The sequence below is a fragment of the Wyeomyia smithii genome, chromosome 3, assembly GCF_029784165.1.
Source record: "Wyeomyia smithii strain HCP4-BCI-WySm-NY-G18 chromosome 3, ASM2978416v1, whole genome shotgun sequence".
Lineage (NCBI taxonomy): Eukaryota > Metazoa > Arthropoda > Insecta > Diptera > Culicidae > Wyeomyia > Wyeomyia smithii.
The window spans coordinates 70,851,715-70,875,520 of NC_073696.1; the positions used below are offsets into that span (position 1 = coordinate 70,851,715).

At 37.7% G+C, this 23,806-nt stretch overlaps 2 protein-coding genes across 2 annotated transcripts in view; one reads left to right on the forward strand and one right to left on the reverse strand.

Annotated features, from left to right (window-relative positions):
* Nucleotides 1-23,806, reverse strand: part of LOC129730209 (uncharacterized) — a 74,205-nt gene that overhangs the window by 44,660 nt on the left and 5,739 nt on the right. The gene's annotated exons all lie outside the window — the stretch shown is intronic.
* On the forward strand, nucleotides 9,611-10,165 carry LOC129730210 (ejaculatory bulb-specific protein 3-like). The gene has a single exon (XM_055689361.1). It carries the CDS (start codon nucleotides 9,722-9,724, stop codon nucleotides 10,061-10,063), a length of 342 nt encoding a protein of 113 aa, XP_055545336.1. The 5' UTR covers nucleotides 9,611-9,721; the 3' UTR covers nucleotides 10,064-10,165.

The window sequence follows — 23,806 nt, forward strand, 5'->3', positions numbered from 1 at the left end:
ACTTTTTATTTCCATATATACATGCAGATATATTTCGATTTCGTATTTCCTCTCCTATTTATATATAGTCATACTCTTTAGCTTTAAATATATAAGTATTTCAATATATTCCATATATTAATTAGTAGCGGCATATAGTTCACAACCGCTATGGCGGTAGGTGGATTGCCTATTCCACCGGACATCTCATCTTGCTCAGAAGGTGACGAGCCCGGGATGGATTTTTCTGACATCCCGAATAATGAAAATAACGCTTTTTTCGATGTCGTTAAAAAGCGTAAAAGACCCCGTAAAACTGCCCCGGTTATCCCATCGAGTAAAGATGAGTCAACTCGGGTTAAAATGTATCAGGTTAACCAACCTGGTCTACGTTGGGTCGTGTATTTCCGATCCAAAAACAAGCCTCTCAGAGTTTTACAGATATGCAAAACTCTAAAGGAAAAGTACTCGAGCTTGACCGAGGTCTACAAGGTCAAAGCGGATAGACTCAAGGCAACATTCTCGGATCCCCGACAAGCAAATGCTGTCGTCCAGGATCCAAATTTCAATATCGAGTACCGCGTTTATATACCGGCACGCGTAGTTGAAATAGAGGGTGTTATAACCGAGGCTGACCTCACCGAAGAGGATGTTGTGAAAGGTATTGGATGCTTTTAAAATCCATCCCTTCCTGAAATAAAAATCCTCGAATGCAGGAGAATGTATTCGAAGGATAATACGGGCAATTATTCCCCAAATGACTCGTTTAGAGTGACTTTTGAGGGAAAAGTACTCCCGGATTTTGTCGAGCTCCACAAGCTTCGACTACCCGTGAGACTTTTCTTTCCAAAAGTCATGACGTGTACGAATTGTTTGCAGTTAGGGCACACGAAGACCTACTGCAACAAGAAACCTAAATGCTCCAAGTGTGGTGAAATCTCCGAGATTAACCACGCTTGCGGCGATCAAGAGACAAAATGCTGTCTTTGTGGTGGTGATCCACATGAAGTCGAGGCGTGTCCAAAATATAAACAACGCTCAGAAGCGTTAAAAAAATCGACAAAACAACGCTGTAAGCAGTCATTTGCACAGATGCTTAAGACTGCCTTACAGCAACAGGAAAACCCATATTCCAGCTTGGAACATGACGATCCCAATGATGATGAAGAGGTATATCAACCTCTTCCGTCAAGTGGAGCCGTGCGTAAACGACCAAGCGTATCTTCCCCCAAGCTTCCTAGAAAGGAGCAGAAGAAAACACATATAGATACCCCAAGTGGTCCACCTTCCAAGCAAAATATTGCTAAGCCGTCACCTCCAGGATTCAAGCTTAATCCTGAGGGTAACAATTTCGATAAAGAGTTTCCCAAACTACCAGGAAAACAATCTGCTTCCGCCAAAAAACAGACATCGGAATCTGAAATACCGACCACTGATGGACGTATCTCATTCAAAATGATCGTTGAATGGATATTTACCACTTTTGGTCTATCTGATTCCCTCAAGAGTATGATTTCGGCTTGGCTTCCAACAATTTGCATGTTGGGTAAGCAATTAAGCACCAAATGGCCCCTCCTCGCGTTCGTATCCTTCGATGTCTAAATCAGACAGCCGAAGTGACGAATCGACAACAAGGATCATACAATGGAACTGTAGAAGCTTGATCCCCAAATTAGATAAATTTAAACTCCTGCTTCACGATAGCAAATGCGATATTTTCGCGCTATCTGAAACATGGTTGTCAACTGATACGACACTTGCCGTTCAAGACTTCAATGTCATCCGTTTAGACCGAGGAAACTCTTATGGCGGAGTGCTCCTTGGTATCAAAAAATGCTACCCATTCTTCCGAATTCCTCTCCCAGCAATTGATGCAATAGAAATTGTTGCTTGCCATATAACAATTGCTGGGGAGGGCCTCACTGTCGCATCAGTCTACATTCCGCCTAGAGCGGTTATTAACCGGTTGCAGCTGTCACAAATAACGGAACTGCTTCCGTCTCCACGCCTCATCCTGGGAGATTTCAATTCTCACGGTACGGCGTGGGGCGCACCCAGGGATGATAGCCGCGCTGTTCTTATTGAAAGCTTTCTCGATGACTTCGATATGACCTTATTGAACATACCTGGGTTAGCTACGAGAATTGCAAGGCCTCCAATACGAGAGAGCACATTAGACTTGTCGATGTGTTCCTCCTCAATGGCTTTGGACTGCAAATGGGAGATTATTCAAGATCCCCACGGTAGCGACCATTTGCCAATCAGTATTTCGATTAAGAGCAGGCTCCATTCTGCTACCACAGTCGAAGTAGAGTATGATCTTACCCGGAATATTGATTGGGAAAAATTCTCGAACACAATATCCCAGGGTCTCGAAACAACGGATGAGCTTTCTTCATCCGACGAATACAACTTCCTTGCAACATTAGTGCTAGATAGCGCGTTGCAATCTCAGAAGAGACCTGCCCCTGAGAACAAGTTGAAAATTCGTCCCAACAAGCAATGGTGGGACAAAGAATGCACCGAGATAAAAAAAGCTCTAAAAGCATCATACATAGCATTCAGGGATGGTGGTTCAATTGAGCTTTATGATCAGTTTAGGGAGCTGGAAATAAAACAGTCTAAGCTACACAAACTGAAAAAAAGATCATACTGGCAAAATTTCATAAGCTCGTTACCCAGAGATGCTTCTATGAGCTATCTCTGGAATACGGCTCGAAAAATGCGCAATAGGTCGGACAGTAATGAGGCTAATGAATACTCTGAACGTTGGATCTATGATTTCGCGAAAAAGGTATGCCCAGACGCTGTCCCATCACAGCAAAAATTTAGCGATACAACAGCTATTGAAGAATCAGAATTTACCATGTTGGAGTTTTCAATTGCCCTCGCGTCTTGCAAGAACAAGGCTCCAGGACCGGACAGGATCAAATTTAATTTGATGAAAAACCTGCCGGACTCGGCCAAGCTACGATTTCTTAAACTGTTTAATAAGCTTATCAGGAACAATATGATTCCGGAAGCTTGGAGACAGGTTAAGATTATCGCAATCAAAAAGCCAGACAAACCTGCCGCAGATCACCGCTCGTACAGGCCGATTGCGATGCTCTCATGCATACGCAAATTGCTTGAAAAAATGATCCTGCGTAGACTTGACAACTGGGCAGAAACAACTAACCAACTATCAGAGACCCAGTTCGGCTTCCGTAGGGGCAAGGGCCCTAACGATTGCCTGGCATTGCTAGCCACAGAAGCGGAAATGGCTCTTGGCAGCAAACAACAAATGACCTCGGTTTTCCTGGATATCACAGGCGCATTTGATTCAGTTTCAATCGAAATTCTTTCCGAGAAACTGCATCAGAGAGGATTCTCCCCTATATTAACAAACTTTTTGATCAACCTGCTGTCTGAAAAGCATTTACTTTTCAACCACGGTTCTTCAACAATAACACGAACAAGCTACATGGGTCTCCCCCAAGGCTCTTGTCTGAGTCCGCTGTTGTACAACTTCTACATCAGTGACATCGACACATGCTTGACGGACGGCTGTACAATGCGCCAGTTAGCTGACGACTGCGTTGTATCAGTCACGGCGACTCTAGCTGTAGACATGAAAAACAGCCTGCAAAATACGCTAGATAATCTGACCGGTTGGGCCAGTTGTCTTGGAATCGAATTCTCGCTTGAAAAAACGGAGATGGTAGTCTTTTCAAAAAAGCGACCACCACCTCGCTTCGGGCTAGTTCTGTCCGGAATACCCATCACTCAGTCACCTAGCTTCAAGTATCTAGGAGTATGGTATGACTCTAAGTGCACATGGGAAAAACATGCCAATTACCTGAAGCACAGATGCCAACCGAGAATTAATTTTCTTCGGATGGTAACAGGAACATCATGGGGAGCGCATCCAGAGGATTTAATACGACTCTACCAAACCACTATTCTCCCCGTAATAGAATACGGCAGCATATGCTTCAGAGGAGTCGCAGCTTCACACATGCTGAAGCTAGAGAGGATACAATACCGTTGTTTGCGTATCGCTCTAGGCTGCATGCAATCGACACATACCATGTCCCTAGAGGTCATTGCGGGAGTACTACCACTCAAAGAGAGGCTATTCGAGTTGGCTCTTCGTTTCCTCATCAGATCGGAGATAGCAAACCCAATGATAATCGAGAACTATGAGAGGTGTTTGGAAGTTGTTCAGAAACCCTGTATGTCAGTATACCAGCGGTTCATGACCATGGAGATAAACCCTTCGGTTGTTGCTCCATCCCGTGAGATTTCAACATCGCTCAACAATTCTTCTGTTGTATTTGATTTGACGATGAAACAAGAAATCCATGGAATTCCCGAACACCTTAAACCAACAGTTGTGCCATCAATATTTTCGGCAAAATTCGGCCACCTCCCAGTACAGAACTCCTTTTTCACGGACGGATCTGTGATGGATGGACAATCCGGATATGGCGTTTTTAACACAGATCATCACATATCCCGCAAACTGGCACAGCCTTGCTCCATATATGTAGCTGAATTAGCTGCCATACACAATTCGCTGCGAATTATCGAGCTCAAGACACCAGGCAATTATTTCATCTTCTCGGACAGCCTCAGTTCTATCGAAGCTCTCCGATCGATTAAACCGGTCAAGCACCCGTCCTATTTCCTTCCGGAAATTAGACGGATATTAGAAGTGCTGGTTGATCGGTCTTTCATTATCTGCTTTGTGTGGGTCCCCTCTCATTGCTCAATCCCAGGCAATGAAGAAGCTGATTTATTAGCGAAAAGGGGTGCCATAGAAGGAGATATATTTGATAGACCGATCATCTATACCGAGTATTTTCACCTGCCTCGACAACTGGCCCTGGCAAACTGGCAGGAAAAATGGGATAAAGACGATCTTGGGCGATGGATGCACTCGATTTCGCCCAAAGTGTCTACAAAAGCTTGGTTCAAAGGGTTAGATTTAACTCGAGATTTCATTCGAGTTATTTCGCGCCTAATGTCCAATCACTATGTTGCAAACGCACACCTTTATCGAATAAACTTAGTCGATAGTAATCTGTGCGAATGTGGAGGGTACGAAGATATAGATCATATAGTCTTCGTATGCCCTAAGTACCACAGAGCAAGGACCAAGCTTATTGATTCTCTCCGAAAACAGAAAGTGACATTTACAATGCAAGTACGGGATGCGCTTGCTAGCCGCAACCCAGAGCTTGTAATACCTATTTATGACTTTTTAAGAGATATCAAGTATCGAATTTGATTATCTCCTTGCTTCTTCTTCTTATTTTTCCAACACAACCTCCATCAAAAAGTTTCACACTAATTCTGTTCCTTTTTTTTCTTTTATTGATCTTTTTAGAGACACAAGAATCATCGCTTCTTTCTGAGAGACATGATCCACCAAACATAGATATAAGTTTTGATTTCTAAAGATATAAGGAACCATCACACCTTAACGAATAGTATTAAGAATTGATATTTACTCATACAGAGAAGAACTTTATTTATTATTGTTATTGTTAGCCGTAGGTCTAAATGATATGTATTTTTAAATTGTATTTATAAAAGAGAAAAGATGAGAGGGTTTTTATGCCTGTTTGAGGAGGAGCAGTCGGGATACAGGCTCTACTCAAGCTGGCTTTTCCCTACTCCAAAAGATATTCGGCCCCGTTATGCTTTGCGGTTGGGCCTAAATAAATATTAGAGTTTAAAAAAAAAAAAAAAACGAGCAAAAAAAACAGAAGCACGAGTATTTACTTGAACGAAATTTTTGTGTTCTGTTATTTTTGATTTCGTATAATGTACATGTTATTTCGTAAGCTTACTAATTTTTCGTACTATTTACATTATGCAGCGTTTCTTTGTACGATTGATTGCGTTCATTTCTTGAACCTTTCGTTACGTATACGAATAGAGATCTGCAACCATTTTGACAGTTCTGACGAAAGTACCTTCATATAAAATACTCATTGTTATTCCACTCACGCACATTTCGTAAACATGGATTTCGTAGAGTGTACAGTACTTTTGTTGATTTTATAGAACACTCGTATTGTAAGCTTTCGAATAGAACTGCAACTTACGCATAATTTGTCCAATTCACGAATGTACTTTCGTATGAACGTGGATAACAACGAATAATTACTTGAAGGTGTTCTGTTATTTTTGATTTCGTATAAACAGAGCTGGTAGCCACATGGTTACAGAGTCCGCTTTGATAAGCAGATGGTCGTGAGTTCCACTCCTTCACTTGGCCCGAATCCGTTGCTTTCCCACGATGAGGTAGAGAACATTTCTACGCTTCTGGAACAAACATCACTCTCGCATCGATAGAACCGCCGCGACACATATACCCTTCGCTCAGGTTTCGTATTGAAATAACTTTCATGAACATTTGTACGTCTCTGGGGTTAAGTTGGGAAGGCGCGCGACGTCGCTCTCTCGCAATCGATAGAACTAGAATCGCGTTGTGGCAAACCGGTGATGATCAATCAAGCTCTCTCTTTCTCTTTTATTTTTGATTTCGTATAATGTATACATTATTGCGTGAGCTTACTAATTTTTCGTACTATTTACATTAGGCAGCGTTCTGTGTACGAATTATTTGCGTAAACTTATTAGTTTTTCGTACTATTTACATAATGCGGCGTTCTTTGTACGAATTACTTGCGTGAGCTTACTAATTTTTCGTACTATTTACATTACGCAGCCTTTGTTTGTACGATTGATTGCGTTTATTTTTAAAACCTTTCGTTACGTATACGAATATAAATCTGTAACAGTTTTGACAGTTCTGACGAAAGTATCTTCATATTTATTACGCATTGGTTTCGTTGCAGAAAACAACAAAAGGATTTGTTTATAAAACATACGTTTTCGCGGAATAAACTGAAATATATTTTCAGTGTACAACCCGCTTTCGAGAACAAACGTTCAGAAGGAACTGATGTTGACAACATAGGAAGCAATTGCATTGCCGCTTTATAAATCAGAGGAAACGCGTTCTTCTTCTCCTCCCAGTATCGGAAAATGTTCGAGTCTACCTGTTCTATTCCACTACCCAGATATATGTCGAGTTCCTTCGTCACGGCGGCCGGTTTTCTCAGAAATATGTTTCGGTTTTCATATCTCTCCACCATACCCTCGTGATGGCTCCATACGCAATTTTTTTTTAAACATCTTTGTAGGAGCCTCATCAACACCTTCATAATCTTCATCTGAATCACAGCTTGCGTCTGAATCTGGTATAACGAGTTTGATTATCTCATGCTTCGCTAATTCGATCTCCTGCATATTCTTAAAGTGTAAATCTTTGAATCTTGGATCTAGCAGCGTACTCATGGCATGGTTTTCGGGTTTATTTGTTCGATTGCTCTCGTTAAGCAATTAATTATTGGTATCACCCGGCTAAGCGTCGAATATTTTTCACCACTCAGATCTTCAGTCACTTCATTTAAAGGCTCCAAAATCTCCATTACTTCTTCTAAAATGTGTTTGTCCTTTTGTGAAACCATTTCCTCTATACGATCCTGATTTTTCATCACAGTTTCAATGTGACTATAAAGACTTACAAACCGTTTGATCATCAAGGACTCCGAGTTCCATCTGGTGGGTACAAATGAGCAAATTTTTAATGGCGTTTGTCCGTTCTCTATTTGAGCTTTTTGCAAACTGTCACTGGCAGATGTTGAACGTCTGAAGAAGCCGACAATCTTCTTTACCTTTTCTAACAAATCAGCAAGGTTCTCTGTGTGATCAATAGCCTTCTTTGCAACAAGATTAACAGCGTGTGCAGCACATCCAATTTGCTTATTTGCGGTAAAAGTGTCAACAACTGCTTTCACCATATTCGCAGCATGATCTGTAACAACGAAGCTCACCTGATCTTTCGAAATGCTCCACTGTTTGATAATCTCTTCAAAACATGATGATATATAGAAACTCTGATGCCTCTCGTATAGAGGATACACTCCAAGATCGATGGTTTGAAGATTCGCAATGATTGAACTGTTGAAAAAGTGGCAGGTCATTCCTAAATAGCTACGTGTTGTATGACTATCTGTCCATATGTCTGCGGTAAGCGTGACGTTTGATGTTTCTAGAACCTTTTTTGCGATATCAACAAGTTTGCAGTATTTTTTGTCAATGATTTTAGTAATAAGTTTTCGTTGAGGAATTCGGTATCGCGGAGCAACAATTTTCAGCAAGTTGATAAAACCTTCATCTTCTACTACTGAAACTGGTTGGTAGTTCTTTACGACCATGAAAGCAATGGCATTGTCTATCGCTTTAGTTTTTGAACCCTGATCTAAAATTGTGGTTTAGATAAGTAATATCAGTCTTACAAAATCAAACAAGCTCATTACCTGTCCATAACTCGGATTCCCTAAAAATATCATCCAATGTTTTAGTGTTGCTCGAACTAGGAAGATGCAAACTATCACTTTTTTTTTACAGCACATTCGAGTGCTTTTTCCTTGTTTGGATGTTTTTGTAAATGAACTATTAAATTAGTTGTATTACCTCTACGAGGAACGTTTGTGTGGCAGATTTTACATTCTGCAAAAGTTGTGTTAGTTTTAATAAAATAGTTCCACACTTCTGACATTTTAAAACGCGCGGTTTATACTTTCGTCAGTGAAAATTTTTGACAGATGAATGGCAGGGTTTCCAATTTGTCCAATATGTATTATCGATAATCGATATTCTTGTAAAAGTACATATCAAATATCGTACCGATAAAATTCACACGATAATATCGATATTATCGGTTTTATCGATATCGTCCCAACCCCATTCTAGTGTAAACAGTTTTATTGTTGGAAAATCAATTCAGCTAATACTCAAAACACAACACACTGATTAAATCAATTAGATCCCAATCACCACGCCAGCTATAGTAAAAACGAAATCTGGTTATAAAGTTTCAGGAAAGCAAACAAGTGACGACTAACCATAGCACAGCTATCGTTGAAGTAGATCGAAACCGAAAACCAGCAACTCGAACGGACAAGTCTACATGGTTTCGTTGAAAGCTTTGCACTTGCTACTACACTGTTAGACAGAACCACACTAGTGTATATGAATAGTTACGAGTTTGTTAGCATAGTGCTTTTGGTTCTAATGGTAAAAGCAAAACAAAGCAAAGAACGAATTTTGAATTCAATCTGACTGTCCTTCCTAACCTACTGTAAAAAATCCCGTGAATAATTAAAATAATTATATTGCACGTCCGTGAACTAGGAGCGGTTTTTTTCCGTTATGAATCATACATGTACGTTGATCGATTACTGCACACCCGTCAAACCAATTAGCTCGTAATCGACCCTATTCTAAGAACCACTACTCCGTAAAGTACCAAAAAAGACTCATCAAATGATGAGTATTGTTTTACTGGTCAATGCACTTAGCCTGTATGCAGCGTTACCCGTCGCTCTCCATTGCCAACGTCATCTCACGATGCGGAAATACCGGTGCGCAACTGAAGCACGTCATTGTCAGACCAGCTCCATAATTGATCAAATTACCTTGCAGCGATGAGATGGCCAAAATATATGGCTAGACTGTTCATCAACGAAAAAAAAAAAACAATCGATAGATTTTGTTACTGTATATAAACTGGACGAATCGTTTCCAAAAGCATAGTACAGTTCAGGACGGACATCCCAGTAAAGTAGATCTTTCAGTGTTCGATAGTGCTCCCGTTGTTCCAAAACTCTAAACAATCAACATGAAGTTCGTCGTTGTTATTGCTCTGGCTCTGCTGGCGATGGTCGCTGCCCAGGATTCCCAGTACACCACCAAGTACGACAACATCGACGTGGAAGAGATTCTGCGTTCGGACCGTCTATTCAACAACTATTACAAATGCCTAATGGATGAGGGTGTCTGCACACCAGAGGGCAACGAACTGAAGCGGGTGCTGCCGGAAGCGTTGGAGAACAAATGTGCCAAATGCAGCGAGAAGCAGCGCGAAACGAGTACCAAAGTGATCAACAATCTGATGGAGAATCGCCCGGAACAGTGGAAATCGTTGAGAGCCAAGTACGACCCCGACAATAAGTATGCGTAAGCGGCGGGCGATCACGAAGAACGGCAAATCTTTCACTTAATGTAGCATCATTGGTCTGAACTGTTTAGGAAGAATGAAATAAAGCAAAATATTCCCACTGCAGAGTGTTAGTGTTTTTAATTGTTTCCTTCGTTGGTTGTTTCGTAGCGCTTGGTTTTCAAGAATTTTTTGGCTAAAAATAAAAAACATAATTTGGTGTTAGCTTTATGCAAACTTCAACAGCAACTCTAAGTCGGTTTTCGAAATAATCTTACAACGACTGACCTGTAGTGGTTCCGGAGTGGTTTTAAACTCACCGTTAACTTTGTACGAGATCAAGTACAGAAATAGTTATAGCCACGTTTTCGTGCTGAAGTTATGGTAATTACCTGGGCATGCTTCATATCTCATAATTCTTGAATTTCTGGTAGCGAAAATTATTTCCGTGAATAAAAAAACTCGTAAAAGTGTTTAATCATCCACAAAACTTATCGAAATATGATCTCCTAAGGTGTTAATTACTTTTTTTCTATGACTAGATTACACGAAATTTTACCAATATATTGATTTTATTCAGCGCAAGAAATATCAGTGTCATAATTAACTGCAAACAATATTTACAGGTTATATTTTATTTAGTTTTTATTTAAATGAACTACAATGTTGAAACTTTCAATGTATAAGACAAAACACAGCAATTAAATTCACAGATTTTCCTTCACTACTTATAGCATAAATGTATTCAATAGATTATCGAATATAAATCGCTGCTGCTTATCTGTAACTTGTGTTTTTGATGTTATCAAAACAGTACAGAAAGCAACTTAAAATCAACATTTGTGAGAAGTTGTTTTTCACCAGTAATTCAGCCACATTTCGAACACAAACTCATTTTTTCCTGGTTTTGGAGATGTTTTTCAATAACATGAGTTGAACAAATAACAACTATGACACAAATGACACTTGTCTTAAAGTTGTCCTCCAGATGTTTTCACTATGTATTAGAAAAACTGTGCATTAAATGCCCAGCCGGAGCAGCCGCGCGCGTTCAATATTATACGCCTAATAACAATACTACGTACCTGTAAAGTACTTTTCCTATTATTGGGATTCGAAAACCAACGTAAAACTACTTGATCAAACTGTTAATGAAATTATTTAAACAAATTTAATAAACCTATTCGAGGTGGGTCAAAATGCGCCATGAAAAGGTAAACAAAACGGTTACAGTGCAACCAATATCACTCTAATTTTTGTTACCGTATATCTAACAACGTTTTCTAGTTTTGAAATATTTTATGTCTAGATAGCGTTGAAACTATGCGGAAACAATTTAATATTCAAGCGACAGAAACAATTAATTTTGAAAGGTTGAACATTGCTTTTCATCATCAATTTATAATTGATTAAAAGTGCCACTGACAAAAATGATCATCGAACTGGTTGCACTGCGCGTAACAATACATTTGCGCATGAGCTGAGTAAATGTTGTCATAGCAACGCATTTGCGCATGCGCTTTGTTATGGCGAATTCTGACCCACGAATGCGCGAATTCCTTCATTGCACTGGGTCAGTGCAGATCTACCAAAGGAAAAAAAGAACATTGCGGTTTACTACGCATGTAAGAAAGAGATGCCAGATAGTTGTTTACGAACTAAGCCCATGCGGTGGTGGGGTAAATTGACTCTTCGCAATGAAATAAATCAGTGAACATTCTGTAATGCCTAATCTATTTCCCACTGATTGACAAATAGAAAACAATATCCAATTAATGGCGCATAATATTTTCAGAAGTAAAACGTAATATTTCACCATGAAATTTGACGCGCACGTAAAACTTTGTATTGATAGCATCAAATGGTTGATTTATTATTGTTTCTTATTTGATTATTCGAAACGCCATAATCACTTTTTTTTTCATTATTGTTCCTGATATAAATCAGTGTCGTTCTGCGATATTTTTATTTTGAAGTTTTATGCTTGCATCAACGATGTTTTGATTAGTTAGCAATTACAACTTAAAAATAACCAATTTTCAACGTATTTCTACAGTATTGGGACTCGAGATGTATTTTACAGCATCGGTCTAACAAGTTGGCTTGCTTTCATGAAGTTTTATAATATTTCATACAGTACCAGTACTTGTTCTAGTAGCCTCTAATTTTTGCGCTTTTCTGGTGATAGAAATGTCATGGAAAAAGTAATGTCAACAAAAATCTAAAACTGAAAGATGTGTTAGAGGAGTTATCTCAACTGCTCTATAACAACGTGTGTTACTTGGGTAGGTACCTAACATATAAAAGCAATTTGCTTCGTCATAATGCACAAAGAGTTATACTGTTTCTTCTCAATGATAAATTGACTCAAAATCTGTAGAAGTTACAGAATAATTTAAGCTCAATGAAACCTGCATTGATTTATAGCTAACGACCATTTTTTGTATCAAGATATCTTCGAGCAAAAGAAGATCTTCAAAGTATTAATATGTTATGTTTCTTGAAAACACAGTGCAAAAGAAGCTTACGACTTTTCTTTTAAGTTGCTTATTAAATATAACAAACACTGATTGCTTAATACTAATATAGCTCAGTAATATATTAAAAATTTTCTGAAATGAATTTCTACTACAATTTAAAAAAAATAAATTTCAATTTTTATTTATTCGAAAAGGTTATTTGCACAGTGAATTTGGGATCACGAGATATACCTGCTTGAGATTAACTATTTTATTTCCTGAATCCCGGAAGATGAAAATGAGTGAATCCTGCAAACCATAAGAAAAGGCAGTGCAACAAAACCTTTCGAAGGATTTAACAAACTAATTTAATTTTTTGTCTTATGAATACGTTTCTCTTTAGTAAAGTTTAGTTTTAGTGGTCAAAAACTTTTAGCAGGTGCAAGTTTTGAGCCGAAGTGGTCCGTGAATACGACCACTTCAAAAGTTGCGGTTTTCAGTAATTACCTTTAAGAGATCAAGGGCTTTCGTTTGGTGCACAGTTTGTTTAGAAATTCAGAAACAACGTGCCACTAGGTTGAAAATTTTGAAAGATAAATTACTTTTGAGTCCAGCCAACTGAAAAGTTGTGAATTTCAGCAAAGTTGTTAAGGAAGTCAAGGAATTTTGGTAAATGTAGACAGAGCTTTCACGAAGATGCGCTAGTTCAGCTTAATAGAGTCAAATAACATGCAATATGAGGTTTGCTGAAATCAGGATGGTTGAATCCAAAATGGCGACTCCCACTTTCTGTAGAACAACTTTGACCGTAGCGTAGACCTACGTTGAGATCGTTTTTGACCCAATTTTTTGAGAGTCGATATTTTCAGAACCGGTTATAATATTTGGCTTAAATTTCTTCACTCTATTGCCTTAACATTAACCCTATCCCCGCGGAGAGAAATCAGGTCATCGAAAAACGGCATTCGAACACTTATTACTCAGCAACCGCGTGCATAATTGGCACAAACTATGTTGCATGCTGAAGATCAATCTGTACTCTAACTGCTTAGAATATTTTCATCGTTAAAAAATTCAAGTATATTTGTTAAACTGTTATCAAAGCTTATATGCATATGGCATCATCCGCGTGGAATGGGTTAAGGCATAAAAAATCTTTTGAGATGTTTTCCGCTGATATTTGATTTTGAGACTTTCCGGTTAGACTGATTAGTTTTCGACCCGTCATATTGTAGTGTAATTTTCATGTATATGACATTTCATAGCTCATTGTGATTTTGTTGTTTACATTCGTAAAATTATTTTTAACACTATTTCGAGCGTGTTGTTTTTTACTTGGTTGAAATGTAGAGTCGGTTAAAAATATATCGTATGTAAAAAATAGTCTTTTCTCAAAAAAGTCGAGTGGTGAAGACTTTTCAGCTTGTAGTAATAACGAATATGTTCCCGAAGTCGTTATAGGAAACAAAGAACCTGTAAAGTTTAAAAAAAGGTGATTCGAGTAATATGTGTTTCCCATATTTCATCAATTTCAATTTCCATGGGTTGCCATACAAAATGTACATGAGTCGAAAACGACCCACCAACGTAAGATAAATCGATTTTTCCAAACGTAGGACTACGGGTAAATTGTCAAAAATCTATTATGTGAATATTTCCGGTACCGGAATTATGACCACAGACTGGAAACAATCACAAATGCCATTTTGTATTTCACGATGACTACCAAATAGGGTTTTCCCTGAAACAACATCAACACCAGATACCATTTTGAATTCCATTGTGGCATTTTTCGGTGTCTGTAAAACAACCCCAATATGGCCAAATGTTATACAATATGAGTATTCACGACACCCAGAGTCCGCAGATCAACCCCAAACGTCACTTTGAAATACAAGATGGTGTCCTTCAGTTTCTAGAAAATAGCCTTAAATGGTCAAACTACGACGTATTTTCAAAAATGATCAGGAAACTACTTATTTTCGGAACCAGGCAAATGCTCACAGGCCCTAGATTCAGTTTCGATATCTTATATGGATAGATAAGCAGTAAAGTAGGATAAATTAATGTATAAGATGTATAGATTCCATATACTTACTCAGCAGATTTACTCGATTTCTCAAAAAATAAATCGGAATTAAAGGATGTTACTCAGGATTATGATGCGTGTTTGCTGGATAAGATGTTTCCCGTTGAAATTTTCCTGAAAATCCTTCGAGTTTTTGCATAAATTTAGCCAATTTAACGAGAGGTTCACTATAGGAAAGGACTTCACTAATAGTTGATTTACCCGAAACGAGTTGATTATAGATTTTGATTTTTTTTTGTTACAAGTAACGTTTTTCCTAATTTCAATTATCGTTTGTTTTGTTTGTAGGGTAGAACTACCTTGAATTGACCACAATGACGAAAAGCTCTTGATATAGGATAAATTCACCTACAGCGATCCTCTTCAGGGGTAATATCCACCAAAAAAATTTTTTTTTTGTCATATTTTTCATTGGCTTAAATCATGCTAAAACTATCCTAGAATCAAAATCTACATCGCCCAAGTACTGATCTTAACTCAAAATTCGTTTAAATCAATTTTCACCGAACAACTTTTATGCTCCAAAATAACATTTGTCGTATATTTCGGCGATGCTCGTTTTTCTTTTTATTTCGAGGCTTTGTAAACTAACAGAAGTTACCTATGATCGTTATAGTGTTTCAAATTTGAAGTATAGAGGTCGCTGCATCATGTTTCGACCGTTATAGCGTCTCTACAGCACGTGTTTACTCACAATTTCCCTTTGTTTAGTCGATCAGCCATTCTCGTTGTGTACGTTCTTTGTTTGAGTTTTTTGTTACTTTTTAACTGTGAGTTGTATTCAAAATTACTTAAATTTGAGTGACATGTTTGAGTTTTGCGATCGGGCGCCAACTTCAAAGTCGCTAAGCATCGCATGTCCGACATCGCGAAAGAGGCTAGGCGCAGCCTTACATCGGATAACAAAAAGGAGGAAGAGGAAAATAATGCCCAGCAAGGACAACTTTACGGCGCAGGGATAGCTGACTGAAGGTTGAAAGTTATTGGGGGCTTTATTATTGCGATTCTTGAGATTTATATCATTTTGAAACAGTAAACGCGTTTATATCAAAACCATGTTTTCATAATCGGCGAGCAGTAGAACTTAAAAAGTTTACATTCGATTGACTTGAAATTTTAACTGTAGCTTCTTCATTAGCTTATCTAGTGAAGTACACACGATTTAGGCAATTGATTAACAACAACAAAAGTTATAAACAAATAAAGTCGATTTTTTTGTCGAAAAAGAAGAAAAATTCTAAAATTATAATCATGTGTGCTTCACTAGCGACACTTATGTAGATAATCAAAAAAGTTTTGTTTTGGTTATAGGTGGCATTGTGCACGACTTATACTGCTCGCCGCGGAAGAAATTAAAAAACCTAAATTAATCCACCTAGCGGTCAGACCCAGCCTTTCTCATTCAAACTTATTATTTGTAAAAATAGATTTACTCGAACGCTTCAATCCAATAAATGTGTTTTCACTTTTTGGGTTCTAAAATAATGATGTTGTAATAGAAGTATAAAATATGAAATTTGACGTATGGTAAATGCTCAATAAATAGCGAAATAAAAGAAATGACTCTTATTTTGGAAAAATTCTATCACGAGCGTTACCGGGAACATTCAAATGGTACGATACCACATTTAAATTATATTGTGGCCACATATATTGATCAAAGCAGGTATAGTTTTAAATAGCCTTTGAATTTCTTTTCTTTCCATAACTTTTGAACCAATTGTTATGAAGTTTGTTATTTGTAAGTTTGAGAGATGACTCGTTCGTATGACACTTGTAATGTTCAAATAAGTCGTGTAATCTTTGAGATAATAGAATTTCGTTGTTTTATTAACAATGTAATACATAACGGTTGCTTAGTTCGATTATAATTAAATGAAATGGGAACGTATAGGGCGTGTTAAATCATAATTCATCAGTTAACCTTTAACTAGCCTGTTCATCTGATAATACAATTGATCAAATCGGTTGTGTAGTTTCTGAGATAATGAAGTTTCGTGATTTTCACAATTCGGTACATTACAGACGAAATTACAGTTCGATTACAGTAAAATTCAATATGGTGTTATGAGTCAGCTGGACTTTTAATTTGACACTAATTTCGTGAAAATCGGTTCAGCCATCTCTGAGAAAAGTGAGTGAGTTTATGTATTCTTCAGAATATGTTTCTTTTCATAGCTAGATTTCACATTTTTAACCCTCTCCCGCTTACAAGGTGCATCATAAAAATTTAAAGCTTCACGAGAAAATTCAAGCTGAACACTTTGTAGACTAACTAAAATTACTGTCAATTGTAGTATTTTGAAGAAAATGCCCAGTGATGCCCTGAGGTTGCATATAAAAGTTTATGGAACAATCGTAAGCACAACAAACTATTTTATGTCAAGATATGATGATTATAATTCTTGGTGCTCTAGAGTCACCATGAGTGGGAAAGGGAACATAACAGGCAAAGTAATAGTCCGATTGCAAAAAAATCAATAGGGTCTTATGGGTTAACTAGACCTTTTCTATGACACTGATTTTGTGGAAATCGGTCCAGCCATCTCTGAGAAACATTAGTGAAATTAAACAGTCTTCAGAAGACGTTACTTTTCATAACTTTTGAACCACATTTTCAATCTATGTAAAATTCAAAAGTTAAGGGTTTATAAAATAGCCCGCTCATTTGATACCAACTTTATTGAAATCGGTTGTGTGGTTTCTGAGATATTGATGTTTCGTGATTTTTACATTTTTAAACATAACCTCTAAAATAAAAATTCAATGACGATGAAATTTAACAGGATCTTATGGGGCAACTAGAACTTTCATTTGCATATAATTTCATCAAAATCGGTCCAGCCATCTCTGAGAAAAGTGAGTGAAAATAAAAATCTGCACATACACACACACACACACACACATACAGAAAATGCTCAGCTCGTCGAACTGATTCGAGTGATATATGCCATTCGGCCCTTTGGAGCTCTTTCATATCTTCGGTTTTGCAAGTGATTGCTATACCTTTCTAGGAGAAAGGCAACTAGGAGGAAGGCAAAAAGTCAAAAAAATTAATCCACCTAGCGGTCAGACCCAGCCTTTTTCATTGAATTTTATTATTTGTAAAAATAGATTTACATGGACGCTTCAATCCAGTAAAAGTATATTCACTCTTTGGGTTCTAAAATATTGATGTTGTAATTGAAGTATAGAATATGAAATTTGAGGTAATGTTAGTGCTTAAGAAATAGCGAAATAAGAAATGACTTACAGATAAATTCAATAGGGTGTTATGAGGCAGTTGAACCTCTGATTCGACACTAATTTAGTGAAAATCGGTTCAGCCATCTCTGAGAAAAGTGAGTGAGCCCAAGTAGTCGTCTAAATATTCTACTTTTCATAGCTGGATTTCACATTTTTAAACATAACAGGCAAAGTAATAGTCCGATTGCGAAAAAAATCAATAGGGTCTTTTGAGGAAACTAGACCTTCCATTTGACACCGATTTTATGAAAATCGGTTCAGCCATCTCTGAGAAACATGAGTGAGATTGAATAGCCTTGAGAACACGATTCTTTTCATAACTTTTGAATCACATGTTCAATCTTGATGAAATTCGAAAGTTAAGGGTTTTTTAGGTAACCCGTTCATTTAAAATTAATTTTGTTCAAATCGGTTGCGTAGTTTTTGGGATATTGATGTTTCGTGATTTTTACATTTTGATACATAACCTCTAAACTAGAAATCCGATTACAATCAAATTCGATAGGGTCTTATGGAGCGAATAGACCTTTCATATGCAATTAATTTCTTTGAAATCGGTCCAGCCATCTCTGAGAAAATCGAGTGAGATTGGGAGAGCGTTACACACACACATACAGAAAATGCTCAGGTCGTCGAACTGAGTCGAGTGGTATACGACATTTGGCCCTTTTAAGCACTTTTATGCATTAAGTTTTTGCAGTGATTGTTATACCTTTCTAGGAGAAAGGCAAAAAGTGAAATGATAGAAATGACTTTCAATTTCAACTTCAATCCCGAGCAAGGCCGCAAACATTGAAAAAGTACAATATCAAATTCAAATGATGTTGAGGCCACTTAGTTTGATCGTGGCTTTAGTTTAAAACAGTCTCCGGGTTACGTTTCTTTCTATAACTTCCAAACCACATGTTAAAACATTATGAAATTTATTGTTTAAGGGTTTAAAAGCCCATTCATTTGAATTCAACTATGTTCATAGCTTCTGAGATATAAGAGCGTTTTCCACATTCTGACGCAGCGCCAAAACTAAAAGTTTGATTACAATGAAATTCAATAGCAACCTAAACGGCAAATAGACCCTTCATTTGACACCAAGATAGAAAGAATCGGTCAGACCATTTCTGAGAAAAATGAGTGCGAAAAAAAGGTGCACATACACACGTACACACCCACACACAAACATATACACCTATACATGCATATATGCAGAAAATGCTCTATTCGTCGAACTGAGTCGAGTAGTATATGACATTCGGCCATTTGGATCACTTTTCTACCTTTTAATTGGCCAGTGATCGTTATGAGAAAGTCAATATGTTTACTTTTATTATGTGATTTCACATTTTTATAAACAACGGACAAAGTTACAATCCGATTGCAATGAATTTCAATAGCAACCTATGGGGCAACTAGACCTTTCATTTAACACTAATTTTGTGAAAATCGGTTCAGCCATCACTGAGAAAAATGAGTGAGTTTAAACAACCTCAGGATAACTTTTCTTTACATAACTTTTAAACCATATGTGCAATCATAACGAAATTCAAAATATAAGAGTTCTGGAGACAGCCCAATCATTTGAAATCAGTTTTATTAAAATCGGTTGTGTGGTTTCTGAAATATTGATGTTTCGTGATTTTTACATTCTGATACATAACCTCTAAGCTAAAAATCCGATTACGATGAAATTCAATAGCAACCTATGGCGCAACTAGACCTTTCATTTGCAATTAATTTTATGAAAATCGGTCCAGCCATCTCTGAGCAAAGTGAGTGAGAAAAAAAAATTGCACATACACACACACACACACATACACACAGATACATACATACATACAGAAAATGCTCAGTTCGTCGAAAGGGGTCGAGTGGTATATTCGGCCATTGGGATCCCTTTTATACCTTTGGTTTTTCCAGTGATTGCTATACCTTTCTAGGAGAAAGGCAAAGGTGCTTGTTGAAGAAGCACGAGTGTGTGGCTTGCTACATAACGTGTGGCTAGCGTGTGTGGCTTTCTATTTAGCGTGTGGCTAGAGTGCGTGGCTTGCTATATAGCGTGCGTGGCTAGCTGTATAGCGTGTGTGTATGTTTGAAGCGTGTATGCATGTCTGTAGTGCGTGTGTGCATGTTTATAGCGTGTGTAGCTTGCTAAATAGCGTGCGTGGTTTGCTATATAGCGTGTGCATGTCTAGCGTGTCTGTGCATGTTTATAGCATGTGTGGCTTGCTACATAGCGTGTGTGACTAGCAGTATAGCGATTGAAATTTTCATATATCGTCAGTTGAATTCAATACTGGCACAACTCAAAATTTTGCAGTTTTGAGTTATTGATGACAAACGATGCCAAATACTATAAAGTTTTATCTCACAAAGATCCGTTTCAAAATTCACAATATTTCCAGAAAAATAAGTAGATGTGCCTTCATTAAACAAATCTAAAATATCCCTTAGAAGACAGGAAAATGAGGTTACAATTCTTATAACTTGCTCATTACATGCACATGATACACCCAAACAAGTTCAATAAAAATGGGAAGTCCCAAAATTGAATTTTTTCACGAGAATGGAAAAAGAAATTTTTGACGCAAATTTTCAAACGCGTTTTTTTCGAAACTATGAATTTTGAGTTGTGCCAGTATTGAATTAAACTGACAATATAATTGCTAATAAATCACCTCATGTAGAATTTAATTATTAACTAAATAAAAACTTTGCCATGTTGAAAAAAAATTATTCAGTTGTCAATAAATGGCAATGACAAACACAATTAACCTCAAAGTTTATCTGAAGAATTTCTGAGCTAGTGAGCCTGAAACACATATTTTTTGCGCAAGTCTTACTAATTGCAGCAATCAGTTGTAAAATTATCAACGCTATCGTAAAATGCAGAAAATTGTTATTTGAACTGTTATACTATAGATAGGGAATGCACTATTTGCCCTTGTCTATAGCCTCTTCGTAGCCACTGCTTAAATTAAGATATCTTAGTGCAACTTGATACAAAAGACAGCCTCAAAACAATTCAATTTCATTCTTGTTTTGGATACGGCAGCAAGTGACACCGCGGTGCCGGCTACAGAGGTAAACGTCATCTGGAGCAAAAAGACTATTAAATAAATTACCCCCAATTGAGTTTATTCCCAAACCTATTCCAAGAAATACATTGACGTAAGAAAGGCTGTCGTATTCTACGTTAACTCTGCGGTCGTGTCTTATAAACAACCTCTCCAGCTATTTTTGAATCACGACTTACTTTTGAGATGTGTTTAACCGCCATCGCATCCGTTGCTTGTTTTCCACACATACTACATTTCGAATCATTTAGAACAAGAAACTTCTTAGTTTTGCCTCAACAATATTTTTGCCTCTCTCTAGAAAGGTATAGCAATCACTGGCAAAACCGAAAGTATCAAAGTGCTCCAAAGGGCTGAATGGCATATATCACTCGACTCAGTTGGACGAGCTGAGCATTTTCTGTAAGTGTGTGTATGTTTGGGTATGTGTGTGTATGTGTGTATATGTATGTGTGTATGTGTGTATGTGTGTGTATGTGTGTGTATGTGTGTATGTGTGTGTATGTGTGTGTGTGTATGTGTGTGTATGTGTGTGTGTATGTGTAACTTTTCAATCTCACTCGATTTTCTCAGAGATGACTGGACCGATTTTCATAAAATTATCCTCAAATGAAAGGTCTAGTTGCCCCATAAAACCCTATTCAATCTTATTGTAATCGGATTTTTGGTTTGTATGTTATTCAACACAAGGTGAAAATCACGAAGGTTTATTATCTCAGAAACTACCCAACCGATATCAACAAAATTGGTTTCAAATGAACAGGCTACTTGAAAACCCCTTAACTTTTGAATTTTATAAAGATTGAAATTGTGGTTCAAAAGTTATGGAAAGAAAGAGCAAAGCGTAAATCCTGTTTTTTTTTGTAGTAGGTAAAATGAAAATTTAACCCTTTCAATTGGAGTTGGGTAGGGAATTATGCGGTCGGTTGATTACCGTATCATGTCTGGGGTTTTTGGGAAGAAGATTGAATAGGGGTGATTACCTGCGTCTTGTGGTCCCCGTGGCTCTGTGGTTAGCGATGTCGGTCGGCTAGCTCTCCCACACGGTTGTGATATCGGGTTCGATTCCTGATCGAGTCGAGGATCTTTTCGAGCTGGAAATTTTCTCGACTCAGCACTGGGGTACGGTGTATCGTTGTACTTATCCTACACATACAAAATGTGCCAAAAACAATATCTATAACGAATTCTCTCAACTAATCTAGTTGATCGAGACCGCTATTAGCCCAAGGCTAAGCGTGCGATATTGTTTTTACCTGCGTCTTTGTTGAGAAGCGTGGATGAGTGTTGTTTATATTAACGTGGCTGTTATTATTAACGTGGCGGAGCAGGTGAATGTTATCAGTAGTTAGTGAATGTTCCTCGTTAAAAATATGTTCAGCCACTTTTGATTTGAAAAGGTTTGGTGGGGTCTTTTTTAAAACTTTACTTGCTTTTGTGACTTCTGCGAAATAAAACGTTAAAACGTATCCCTAGATTACGTTTAGTTTGTCCAATGTAAACCATGTCACAGTGACTGCATACAATTTTATAAATTACTGTTTTGTTCAGGGTATCAATAGGGTCTTTGGTAGACCCCAATTTTGTTTTGAGTTGGGTATTTCTACTAGTGTAGACAATGATCATCCCAAATTTCCTAAATTTTGAACGAAGTGGGCGTGTCAAATTAACGTCATATTCAACGGCTACCCTTTTCAGATGTTCTTTTATTGGGGTGAGTGTTGTAAAAGATTTCCGAAATTGAGCACGCTTTTTTTTATCAGCAATGGCTTGAATGATACTTTCAAGAATCTTACAACCATTTTGATGGTTATGTTGATATGCTTTCAAAATGGTCCTTCCGCGATAGATTGAGGCTACTAGAAGCCATAGAAACAATGGAAAAAAAAAGTTCAAATACCATCCAATATTCATTTTCGCAACCTTGATGATGCCCACTGAACGGAAAATGACCAAGACACCATTTTGAATTTCAAGATGTCAACTTTCGGTTTCTAGAAAACGACCTAAGATGGTCAAATACCCTCCAATAAGTGTATTTTCGTAATCGAGATGATGTCCAGAGCGTGGATAACGACATGGAAAATAATATTGGTGTTTCCGGAATTGGGATGATGCTCTGTGACTTTTCAATGACACCAGACGCCATTTTGGGTTCCAAGATGTCGTCTTCCGGTTTCTAGGAAGCAACCCAAAATGGTCGAGTACCCCCCAATATGTGTATTGCTGGAGATAAAATGATGCCCTGAAACTGGAAATCGTCTTCAGACGCAATTTTAAAATGCTAGATGGTGACTTTCGGTTCGTCTGGTGTGGTATTCAGGTCTCTTGGCATCATTCCGAATTTAAAAGTGTTCATATGAGATGGTATTTGGTTAATTTTGAATGTTTTTCAGAAACTGGAAGTCACCATCTTGAATTTAAAAATCGCGTTTAAAGTTGATTTCTGGTGCCAGCGCATCATCTCGATCTGTGAAATACACACATCGGTATTCGGCTATTCACCGTTTTCAGGTCTCTTGACATCATTCCGAATCCGAAATAACTCATATGGGGTGGTATTTGGTCAATTTTTACTGTTTACCGCAAACCGGAAGTCACCCCCTTTAATTTAAAAACAGTGTCTGAATTTTTTTTTGTGGCCTCAGAACATCAATTAGATTCCAGAAATACCCATATCGGGTGGTATTCAATCATTCATGATTGTTTTGCGGAAACCGGAAGTCGCTATTTTGGATCGTATTCGGTTCTTCAGAAGCCCCAGTGGAATCTATTCCGGATGGTCCATTTTCGGGGCATATCACCAAAACACCCAAAACCCGGCCTGTGGAAGTAATTTTATGACCTTTGAACCAACAATTGTAAGATTCTGTTCAAATATTCATAGAGTTTCTAAGATTTG